Genomic DNA, 12570 nt, shown 5'->3' on the forward strand with positions numbered 1-12570 from the left:
AAGCAACTTACATTTTTTTCGTATGGGTGGCCATGGCGGACATTGGACCCACTACCCTGGCGTTGCTAGCATCAGGCTCTCACAAACTGAGCAACACAGGACCATGAAGGGTTGTTGTGCAGAAGGTCCCTTGTTTGAGCCCAGATCAGGACAAAGACAGGCCCTAAACTCTGTTACAGTAAGTCACTTGCTGCTGAGGGCTACCTCACTCATTTTACAGATACAGTGCTTGTGTATACACTGTGTAAAGTTAATGTACAGTACAGTCGTCATTAGCTGCACTAATCATATACAAAGACAACTACTGTACACACACAGTACACAAGCTAGTGGCAAACAAGAAACTGTTTCACTGTACAGTACACAGACATACATAGAAACAGTCTCTCTCTCTCTCTCTCTCTCTCTCTCTCTCGCTCTCTCTCTCTCTCGCTCTCTCTCTCTCGCTCTCTCTCTCTCGCTCTCTCTCTAAGCAGCCCTGGATCTGGGTTAGAACATTTATTTTCGCACTTTATAATACCCTGCAGGCTCTGGGTCTGGGTGAGGGAGGGAGGGAGGTTGCAATCCAAAGGGCACTAAGGGCTAAGTGTTGAGGGCTCATAGTGAGCATTTCTCCTTTGCTAAAATAATCCATCCACCTGACAGGTGTGGCATTTCAAGAAGCTGATTAAACAGCATAATCATTACACAGGTGCACCTTGTGCTGGGGACAATAAAAGGCCACCCTAAAATGTGCAGTTTTGTGACACAACCCAATGCCACAGATGTCTCAATGTGCATGCTGACTGCAGGAATGTCCACCAGAACTGTTGCCAGAGAATTTAATGTTAATTTCTCTACCATAAGCCACCTCCAAAGTTGTTTTAGAGAATTTTGCAGTACGTCCAACCAGCCTCACAACCGCAGACCACGTGTATGACGTGTGGGAAAGCGGTTTGCAACGTTGTGGCGGTGGGGTTATGGTACGGGCAGGCATAAGCTATGGGCAAAGAACACAACTGCATTTTATCGATGGCAATTTTAATGCACAGAGATACCGTAACGACATCCTGAGGCCAATTGTCGTACAATTCATCCACCGCCATTATCTCATGTTTCAGCATGATAATACACAGCCCCATGTCGCAAGGATGTATACACAATTCCTGGAAGCTCCCATTTCTTCCATGGCCTGCATACTCACCAGGCATGTCACCCATTGACCATGTTTGGCATGCTCTGGATCGACGTGTACGACAGCGTGATCCAGTTCCCGCAAATCCAGAAACTTCGCACGGCCATTGAAGAGGAGTGGGACAACATTCCACAGGCCATAATCAACAGCCTGATCAACTTGAGGGAGATGTGTCACGCTGCATGAGGCAAATGGTGGCCACACTAGATACTGACTGTTTTTTTTATCCATGCCCCTACCTTTGTTTTAAAGATATCTGTGACCAACAGATGCATATCTGTATTCCCAGTCATGTGAAATACATAGATTAGGGCCTAATACATGTATTTCCTTATATGAACTGCAACTTAGTAAAATCTTTCAAATTGTTGTATGTTGCATTTAGATTTTTGTGCAGTGTAACACCTTGCAAGATCATTATTAGGCTTAGATAATATTCACTACGTTCCACTGCAGTCAAGTTCACTCAAGCTTCTGTTTTGAAATAATCAATTAGGGAAACTAAAGATTGTACAGTATATTATGCCTTATAACAATGATAAACAGTACACACACACACACACACACTGTCTTACAGCACACACACACTGTCTTACAGCATGATCTACACCCACACACATTCTTACAGCATGATCTACACACACACACACACACACACACACACACACACACACACACTCTGCCTTACATTATATACACATCGTCTTACAACATGATATACACACTGTCTTACACTGCCACTAGATTCCTCTAAGTGATGCTTCTAGTTTGTTCCCTTTAAGCCAGTCAGATGCCTTTCAGTCAGATGATGAAGGAAAATTATAGATAAAACGTATCATTGCTCATCGGCCATTGGACATAAACATTACAAAACAAGTTGATCTTCGCAAATTCAAAAATGAATGGTTTGGAAGGAATCAATGGCTAACTGCAAGCATTGTAAAGTAATCATTAGCTTGCTATTGAGTGGAGTGGCTGTGTGGATTAAGGGTCTCTTTTCCTAGTTTAAAATGATAAACATACAACATTGGCCATGCTGTCAATGAAGCATGATTTGTTCCGCGCTCAAAACAACTGTTAACTCGGAACTGTGAAATCTGACTTCAGTGAGTTCAAGACAACTGGGAACTCGGGAAAAACAAGCTTCGAACGGTCATCCAACTCGGGAACTCGGGCCTCTTTCTAGAGCTACGACCCGAAGATCACTGACGTCATTATGATTCAACCTTGTTTTTTTCCGAGTTCCCAGTTGTCTTGAAAGCAACCATAAATGAGAATGCTAGACTTTGATGACATAATTTGCCCACGAAGAACCGCCGCGCCACCTTCCTGTTCAAGTGAGCACAGCACAACAAGGAGAATCCAAAAATGTCTTATATGCTGCTGCATAAATTATGTAATACGCCAGGGAGATATGTATACTGTAGCTAAGAACGTAATACTAAGTGTCTGTTGTGTAGTAAGCTGTTAGTAGCTCATGTGCCTCACCCTAATCATTTGGTCCCTTTCCCCCTCATTACTTAGTCTACTGTTTGGACTTGGTGGTGCACATGAAGCCTATAACCTGTTTTAGAGAAATGTAATCATTTAATATTATAAGAGCTTTCATTGTCTGCTTATCTACCCCCTTTATTTATCCTACGGTTCTGACTTGGTGTACAGGGAGGATACTGTAAGAATGGATCATGTTCTGAATTCTGTCGCTGTACATTTCAAAAGTGCTGAACAAATAGTTATATTGACTACTGTACGGCCGTCTTAGCTCTCTAATTAATATGTTAATCGAAATTACGGATTGCTTCTTATCCACTCGTTGTCCCATTATGCCATAGTTTGTACATCTCAATTGTCAGTAGACACCACATTTGTTTAAGCAAGTCAGCCATATCAGCTATGTTTTTTTTAAAGGCAGTAAATGAGGCTGAATGAACTGTTCCGCTGCCAGACAAGGCTCTGCTGATAACCAGGTGTAGCAGTGGTAAGATGTTGGGATTGGTTGTTGGGACAGCATCATGTAGGCCCTAACAGTTTGTGGGCACCATTTGTCACCATTATAGTGCAATTAATGTATTGTTTAGTGTTGTGTTGTGCTGTGTTGTGTAGTGGCTTTGCTGGCATGCATCCCACATTACACTTTTCTTTTGCCCCACCAAGATTTACATGCTAAAATCACCACTGTGTGGTTACACTCTTCGAAAAAAAGGTGCTACCTAGACCCTGCCATAAAGAGTTATTTGGATGAATGACTGTCCTGATAAGATAATCCCTTTAGGTTACAGGTAGAACCTTTTCACCAAAAGGTTCCTAATTGGAGTGTTTTCGTGGGTGAAAGGGTTCTATCTGGAAGGGAAATGACAAACAAGTGTTCTACCTGGAAACTAAACAGTGTTCTACCTGGAAACTAAACAGTGTTTTACCTGGAAACTGGAAACTAAACAGTGTTTAACCTGGAAACTAAACAGTGTTTAACCTGGAAACTAAACAGTGTTTAACCTGGAAACTAAACAGTGTTTAACCTGGAAACTAAACAGTGTTTTACCTGGAAACTAAACAGTGTTCTACCTGGAAACTAAACAGTGTTTTACCTGGAAACTAAACAGTGATTTACCTGGAAACTAAACAGTGTTTTACCTGGAAACTAAACAGTGTTTAACCTGGAAACTAAACAGTGTTTAACTTGGAAACTAAACAGTGTTTAACCTGGAAACTAAACAGTGTTTTACCTGGAAACTAAACAGTGTTTAACCTGGAAACTAAACAGTGTTTAACCTGGAAACTAAACAGTGTTTTACCTGGAAACTAAACAGTGTTTTACCTGGAAACTAAACAGTGTTTTACCTGGAAACTAAACAGTGTTTAACCTGGAAACTAAACAGTGTTTAACCTGGAAACTAAACAGTGTTTAACCTGGAAACTAAACAGTGTTCTCCTACAGCCGAGGAACCCTTTACAAACCCTTTTTGAAGAGTTTTTATGCGACAGAATAATTCATCCTAGAACTCTACAGTACAGACAGACAGACAGACACAGACAGACACAGACAGACACAGACAGACACAGACAGACACAGACAGACACAGACAGACACAGACAGACACAGACAGACACAGACAGACAGACAGACAGACAGACAGACAGACAGACAGACAGACAGACAGACAGACAGACAGACAGACAGACAGTGTAGGATCAGTTCTTACTTTTAGATCTTAAAGAATATGTTTATATGAATAACGGGGACCTGATCCTAGATCAGTACAGGGTTTTAATTTCTCATGAGGTGATCTGAGAAGAGACAAGTACTGTACCTTCAGACTGGAGCAACTGGACCTCTGCATCCCTGAAGATGATGAGGTAGAGGAGATGTCGTCTGGGATCCACCTCCCCTTAGATGGAACCTCCATCTTTCTAAGGAAGATAATGGTTTCTTCAGGTGAAGGAGTTTCTCTGTTGTAATCTTTCGTCATTGGTTCACTCACACCTGTTGGAAGATATTATTTTCCCCAAGAAAGTAAATTACTGGCTACAGGCTATCATCTAAAAATATGGAATTATATGGTGCCTTTCTTTTCCATTTGTTTAGATGGAGGCTGGAAAAATGAAATGAGACTCACACTTCATCAGACAAATGACATTTACAGGGGGTGGACAGACTTTTGGGTCACGGAGGAGAGAGGATGGAGGACAGACTTTTGCCCAAATGAGAAAAGCCTCAAGTTGTAGGCCTATGTCCTTTTTTCTCGCTGCCGGAAAAACGCCATCTCCAGTCAAGGGTACAGTGGCACAACTTCCACCCAAATGGCGCTGCGTTTGTTTACGAGGTCACTAACATATTACTTTCGCTTTCAAAGGTTGACCAAACCAATCTAATATCAAAGACGGTGGCCACTTTGTGGTATAATTTCTTCGGGATTTTCTGAACGACTTATTTAACAACTGAATCATGTAGCCTACAGAAAAGATGACGAAACATCATGTGTGTGGAAGCCACAAGCGGTTTCTCACGGTAAACAACGCACCCTTTGTTTTCTTACTGGAGCAAACAGACAGAAAGTACAGATAGCCGCATGCACTAAAAGGGCCTATAGCCTACTGTTTACGTCTATTTGAATTCATAACCCCTTCATCTGATTATCCAGTGATTTATCATTGTTTGATAGCCTCTTATAGAATTTCACCAACAGCCTAGTGAAACCAATATGTTCAAAGTTGAATAATTTCTACAACTCTTGAACAGAATGGGTCAACGAACGTTGTTTTTTTTTTTTAAATGTCACATTGTGTGAATAAAATGACATTTTCATCACTTGGTTTCATGAATGAATCTCAATCAAGATTTAAAACAGACCATCCGTCTCTGATCCCTCTCTCTCTCTCTTCCTCTCTCTCTCCCTCTCTCTCTCCCTCTCCAATTTAAGGGGCTTCATTGGCATGGGAAACATGTTTACAATGGCAAAGCAAGTGAAATAAATAATAAACTAAAGTGATTTTTTTTTTTAATGGCAACAGGTCACACATCTTGCTACTATGATTGCACACTATGGTATTTCACCCAATAGATATGGGAGTTTATCAAGATCTGTGTATCCTGGGGGAAATATGTGTCTCTATGGTCCTACATTGGCAGGAGGTTAGGAAGTGCAGCTCAGTTTCCACCTCATTTTGTGGGCAGTGTTGCACATAGCCTGTCTTCTCTTGAGAGCCAGGTCTGCCTACGGCGGCCTTTCTCAATAGCAAGGCTATGCTCACTGAGTCTGTACATAGTCAAAGCTTTCCTTAAGTTTGGGTCAGTCACAGTGGTCAGGTATTCTGCCAGTGTGTACTCTCTGTTTAGGGCCAAATAGCATTCTATGTTGCTCTGTTTTTTTGTAATTCTTTCCAATGTGTCACGTAATTATATTTTTGTTTTCTCATTCTCTCTTTCTCTCATTCTCTCTCTCTCCCCTATATCTCTTTCTTTCCTCATCTCTCTCTTTCTCTCTCTCCCCATCTCTTTCTCTCTCCCCATCTCTCTCTCTCTCCCTCTCTCAGCAACCCAAGTGGCTAATTAATAGTTAATTTATTCAGTAGGTCTGCTAAAGGTAAGGTCTCTGATTATAGACAATCTGATTGGTCATATCAAAGCTAATAAAATTATAGACTGTTTGCCTAATAACCTTTACAAAACAATACCTAATGGTGAAGCCTACGTGTGATCTTAAACTAATCTATGGATGCAGCAGTACTTTTGTCCGATAATGTCCAATAGGCTATACATTTCTCCTTATGCGCCAGTGTCCGCATTTAATCATTCTAAATATTGAATATGATGTCGTTTTTTTTTCTTCATTATTGTTAGTTGTAAGAGAAACTCTGTATCAGGATAAACACATAGTATGTATGGCGCTCATAAAGGGCGACAAACAAAACAAAGCAAATTACATTTTCACATGCCACTGTTGCCACAGCAATGCTGCCCTTCCTACGATGTCTGTGATCTGTATTTCTCAATCAGTGACATTTGACGAGAGCATCGTTCTTTTTTTAAGGATCTAAAGATAATTGCTTAACAGTCCACCATGATAAAATATAATATAGCCTAATATGTTATTCGTTTTTTTATTTTTTTTATTTTATTATTCACTGGAAATCTGAGACTAAATATGTTGCCATAGAATAATACATGTATTTAATTGATTCCTACTTACCCAAGTAGTTTTTTTCTGAACTGAAGGACCTCGGAGGCTGCAGAGCATTGACTTGTCGCTGTTATATCCACTCTGAAACTTCTTCGCAGCAGAAGCCCTGGTTCCAGTTTTCAATTTTCCATATGCTTTCTTGTCCAATCGAAAGATCGCTTTCTTCAATAATCACCTCAATCCATTTCTCCGAATTTTCATTTTTTGGTTGTGGATTTCAGTCCGGCTTTGACAAGCGACCACATACCCGGAGAATTGGAGCAATCTGAGCGTTTGAAGCCTATAGTTCAGTTCATGGAAACCGCTGGCTGAGAATTGAACCGAAACACGTGATGCGCGTCTGTGTAGAACTATAGAAAAGCACACTTAATTCATGCCATTATTTTAGCCGTTAATTAAATCTAGGCTATAGAGCATCACGGCAAACGCAGGGAAAGTATGTTGGGTGCGGTAAATCGGAATAGCCTAAAAATCGAAAAATAAAAAAAGAAGATAAGCCTTAGATGTCTTAGCAGATGATGAGAGTGGAACGTGATGATGAGAGTTTGGTGACGTGATGATCAGCTAAACTCTAAAGTGCTGTGAATGAATCATTCATTTAGCTGCAGGTGATCATATCTAATTTACAGTTGTTGTTTTTTTGCGACATAAACAAGGCATAACATATTTTCTTTCTCAGGTTCACATGTTGATGTGAAACATGTTATAATTCAAAACAGTAAAGTATAGTTCTGCCTAATATGTACCATATTAGTTTGTAACAGTTTTACAGCACTTCTACCTGCAGGGATATACAGTGCCAATAACTATTCAAACCCGCACCTGTTAGGCCAACAATATCTCATTGTATGACTGCAGTATTTGACGTTTGTCCACAAACATCGATTTTTTTTAAGGTTAAGTTTAGGCAAAAAGTGCCCACCACTGGGATTGAACCAGCGATCCTCTGCGCCAGAGCTCGTGGTTTAGCAAGCCATAGCACGCCGTAGGAAGCCGCGAGCCTACTTGATGGGAATAGTGCTCACTGTTGTCCCTAGTGGCCGGTATTAAAGGCATCTCCCGACGTTCTAGGGACCTGGAATAATTATTTGGGAGGCAGGTAGCTCAGTGGTTAGAGCATTAGGCCAGTAAACGAAAAGGTTGCTGGATTGAATGCCTGGACTGACAATCTGTCATTCTGCCCCTGAACAAGGCAGTTAACCCACTGTTATCTGGTAGGCCTACATTGTAAATAAGAATTTGTTCTTAACTGACTTGCCTAGTTAAATAAATAAAAATATTGGAACTGGTGTGACTTGGCTGGTTAACCCTGAAATGGTCCAATGCCACATCTTGATAATAAGCATAATTGGAACTAATTGGGCACACTTAATGACCCATTGTAATTCCAATGGATTTTAAATTCTGCTTCTATCATGGTGTGAATATTCCACACACTGGCAGCATAGCTTAATTTTAATTGTATTTATTTCACCTTTATTTAACCAGGTAGGCCAGTTGAGAACAAGATCTCATTTCCAACTTTAACCTGGCCAAGATAAAGCAAAGCAGTGCGACAAAAAACAACAACACAGAGTTACACATGGAGTAAACAAAAGTACAGTCAATAACACAATGGAAAAAATCTATATACAGTGTGTGCAAATGGCGTGAGGAGGTAAGGCAATAAATAGTCCATAGTAGCGAAGTAATTACAATTTAGCAAATTAACACTGGAGTGATAGATGTGCAGATGATGATGTGCAAGTAGAAATACTGGTGTGCAAAAGAGCAAAAAAAAAGTAAATAAAAACAATATGGGGATGAGGTAGGTAGATTGTATGGGCTATTTACAGAAGGGCTGTGTACAGCTGCAGCGATCGGTAAGCTGCTCAGATAGCTAATGCTTAAAGTTAGTGAGGGAGATATAAGTCTCCAGCTTCAGCGATTTTTGCAATTCGTTCCAGTCATTGGCAGCAGAGAACTGGAAGGAAAGGCGGCCAATAGGTGTTGACTTTGGGGATGACCAGTGAGATATACCTGCTGGAGCGCGTGCTACGGGTGGGTGTTGTTATGGTGACCAGTGAGCTGAGATAAGGCGGAGCTTTAACTAGCAAATACTTATAGATGACCTGGAGCCAGTGGGTTTGGTGACGAATATGTAGCGAGGGCCAGCCGACTAGAGCATACAGGTCGCAGTGGTGGGTGGTATATGGGGCTTTGGTGACGAAACGGATGCCACTGTGATAGACTACATCCAGTTTGCTGAGTAGAGTGTTGGAGGCTATTTTGTAAATGACGTTGCTGAAGTCGAGGATCGGTAGGATGGTCAGTTTTACGAGGGTATGTTTGGCAGCGTGACAGAAGAAGGCTTTGTTGCGAAATAGGAAGCCGATTCTAGATTAACTTTTGGATTGGAGATGCTTAATGTGAGTCTGGAAGGAGAGTTTGCAGTCTACCCAGATACCTAGGTATTTGTAGTTGTCCACATATTCTAAGTCAGATGGGCGTGGGCAGCGATCGGTTGAAAAGCATGCATTTAGTTTTACTAGCGTTTAAGAGCAGCAAATAAATGTGACTTTTTTCATCTGTTTATATTATGTTAATTATGTTAATATGCTGATCTAGAGAAAGGGAGAAATAGAGAGAGAGGCAGGCAGGCAGGCAGCATAGGCCAGTACAGTATGAACTGTAGAATGGAAATGGCAGAACAGCACAAACATTAATCTGGGATGGGTCAAAGATAACTGAAGTAAATGACTTTCGCCCTGTATCACTCACTTCTGTCATCATGAAGTGCTTTGTGAGAATAGTCAAGGATCATATCACCTCCACCTTACCTGCCACCCTAGACCCACTTCAATTTGCTTAATGCCCCAATAGATCCACAGACAATGCAATCGTCATCCCACTGCACACTGCCCTATCCCATCTGGACAAGAGGAATACATATGAAAGAATGCTGTTCATTGACTACAGCTCAGCATTCAAAACCAAAGCACACTCCAAGCTCATCATTAAGCTTAAGGCCCTGGGTCTCAACCCCACCCTTAGCAATTGGGTCCTGGACCATCTGACAGGCCGCCTTCAGGTGGTGAAGGTAGGAAACAACATCTCCACTTCGTTGTTCAACACTGGGGCCCCACAAGGGTGCGTGCTCAGCCCCCTCCTGTACTCCCTGTTCACCCATGACTGCGTGGCCATGCACACTTCGAATTCAATCATCAACACTTTGTTTTTATGGATTTTGTCTTGTTGCTTTTTGTTCTATGTTGCTCTGTCTGTATGCTACATCTTGCTTGTCCTATGTTGCTCTGTCATCATGCTATGTCTTGCTTGTCCTATGTTACTCTGCGTGTGCTCACTGTTCTATGATTGTCTATATTGTAATTGTTTTTAATAACCTGCCCAGGGACTGCGGTTGAAAATTAGCCGGCTGGCTAAAACCGGCACTTTTACTGAAACGTTGATTAATGTGCACTGTCCCTGTAAAAATAAAATAAACTCAAAACTCAAGTTTGCTGATGACACAACAGTAGTGGGCTTGATTACCAACAACGACGAGACACTTAGACTGTGGTGTCAGGAAAACAACCTCTCACTTAACGTCAACAAAACAAAGGAGATGATCGTGGACTTCAGGAAACAACAGAGGGAGGACCCCCCTATTGACGGGACAGCAGTGGAGAAGGTGGAAAGTTTTAAGTTCCTGGGCGTACACACCATGGACAAACTGAAATGGCCCACCCACACAGACAGTGTGGTGAAGAGAGCGCAACAGAGCCTCTTCAACATCAGGAGGCTGAAGAAATTTGGCTTGTCACCGAAAACACTCATGAACCTTTACAAACGCACAATTGAGAGCATCCTGTCGGGCTGTATCACCGCCTGGTACGGCCACTGCTCCGCCCTCAACCGCAGGGCTCTCCAGAGGGTGGTGCGGTCTGCACAACGCATCACCGGGGCCAAACTACCTGCCCTCCATGACACCTACAGCACCAAATGTCACAGGAAGGCCAAAAAGAGCATCAAGGACAACAACTGCCCGAGCCACTTCCTGTTCACCCTGCTACCATCCAGGAGACGAGGTCAGTACAGGTGCATCAAAGCTGGGACCGAGAGATAGAAACTGTTTTTCAATCTCAAGGCCATCAGACTGTTAAACAGCCATCACTAACACAGAGAACCTGCTGCCTACATACAGACTCTAAATCATTAGCCACTTTAATTAATTGATCACTAGTCATTTTGATAATGCCACTTTAAAACATTACATATATATATCAGTGGAGGCTGTTGAGCATGGTACTTGTAGTCCATAACTCAGTTAGTAGAGCATGGTGCTTGTGGTCCATAACTCAGTTAGTAGAGCATGGTGCTTGTGGTCCTCCATAACTCAGTTAGTAGAGCATGGTACTTGTAGTCCATAACTCAGTTAGTAGAGCATGGTACTTGTAGTCCATAACTCAGTTAGTAGAGCATGGTGCTTGTAGTCCATAACTCAGTTAGTAGAGCATGGTGCTTGTGGTCCATAACTCAGTTAGTAGAGCATGGTGCTTGTGGTCCGTAACTCAGTTAGTAGAGCATGGTGCTTGTGGTCCATAACTCAGTTAGTAGAGCATGGTACTTGTAGTCCATAACTCAGTTAGTAGAGCATGGTGCTTGTGGTCCTCCATAACTCAGTTAGTAGAGCATGGTACTTGTAGTCCATAACTCAGTTAGTAGAGCATGGTGCTTGTGGTCCATAACTCAGTTAGTAGAGCATGGTGCTTGTGGTCCATAACTCAGTTAGTAGAGCATGGTGCTTGTGGTCCATAACTCAGTTAGTAGAGCATGGTGCTTGTGGTCCATAACTCAGTTAGTAGAGCATGGTGCTTGTGGTCCATAACTCAGTTAGTAGAGCATGGTGCTTGTGGTCCATAACTCAGTTAGTAGAGCATGGTGCTTGTGGTCCATAACTCAGTTAGTAGAGCATGGTGCTTGTGGTCCATAACTCAGTTAGTAGAGCATGGTGCTTGTGGTCCATAACTCAGTTAGTAGAGCATGGTGCTTGTGGTCCATAACTCAGTTAGTAGAGCATGGTGCTTGTGGTCCATAACTCAGTTAGTAGAGCATGGTGCTTGTGGTCCATAACTCAGTTAGTAGAGCATGGTGCTTGTGGTCCGTAACTCAGTTAGTAGAGCATGGTACTTGTAGTCCATAACTCAGTTAGTAGAGCATGGTACTTGTAGTCCATAACTTACTTAGTAGAGCATGGTGCTTGTGGTCCATAACTCAGTTAGTAGAGCATGGTGCTTGTGGTCCGTAACTCAGTTAGTAGAGCATGGTGCTTGTGGTCCGTAACTCAGTTAGTAGAGCATGGTGCTTGTGGTCCTCCATAACTCAGTTAGTAGAGCATGGTGCTTGTGGTCCATAACTCAGTTAGTAGAGCATGGTGCTTGTGGTCCGTAACTCAGTTAGTAGAGCATGGTGCTTGTGGTCCGTAACTCAGTTAGTAGAGCATGGTACTTGTAGTCCATAACTCAGTTAGTAGAGCATGGTGCTTGTGGTCCGTAACTCAGTTAGTAGAGCATGGTGCTTGTGGTCCATAACTCAGTTAGTAGAGCATGGTGCTTGTGGTCCGTAACTCAGTTAGTAGAGCATGGTGCTTGTGGTCCATAACTCAGTTAGTAGAGCATGGTGCTTGTAGTCCATAACTCAGTTAGTAGAGCATGGTACTTGTAGTCCATAACTCAGTTA

General features: G+C 42.2%; 1 protein-coding gene across 1 annotated transcript in view; it reads right to left on the reverse strand.

The window, feature by feature from the left end:
* Nucleotides 1–7372, reverse strand: part of LOC115197675 (solute carrier organic anion transporter family member 1C1-like) — a 37609-nt gene extending 30237 nt beyond the window's left edge. The window contains exons 1-2 of the mRNA XM_029759423.1: nucleotides 6862–7372; nucleotides 4483–4582 (exon numbers count right to left, since the gene is read on the reverse strand). Coding sequence (XP_029615283.1) covers nucleotides 4483–4578 — 96 coding nt within the window. The 5' untranslated portion in view covers nucleotides 4579–4582; nucleotides 6862–7372. The remainder of the gene's footprint in view (nucleotides 1–4482; nucleotides 4583–6861) is intronic.
* Between the last annotated feature and the right edge of the window lie 5198 nt (nucleotides 7373–12570).

The sequence above is a fragment of the Salmo trutta genome, chromosome 7 (assembly GCF_901001165.1).
Source record: "Salmo trutta chromosome 7, fSalTru1.1, whole genome shotgun sequence".
Taxonomy (NCBI): Eukaryota; Metazoa; Chordata; class Actinopteri; order Salmoniformes; family Salmonidae; genus Salmo; species Salmo trutta.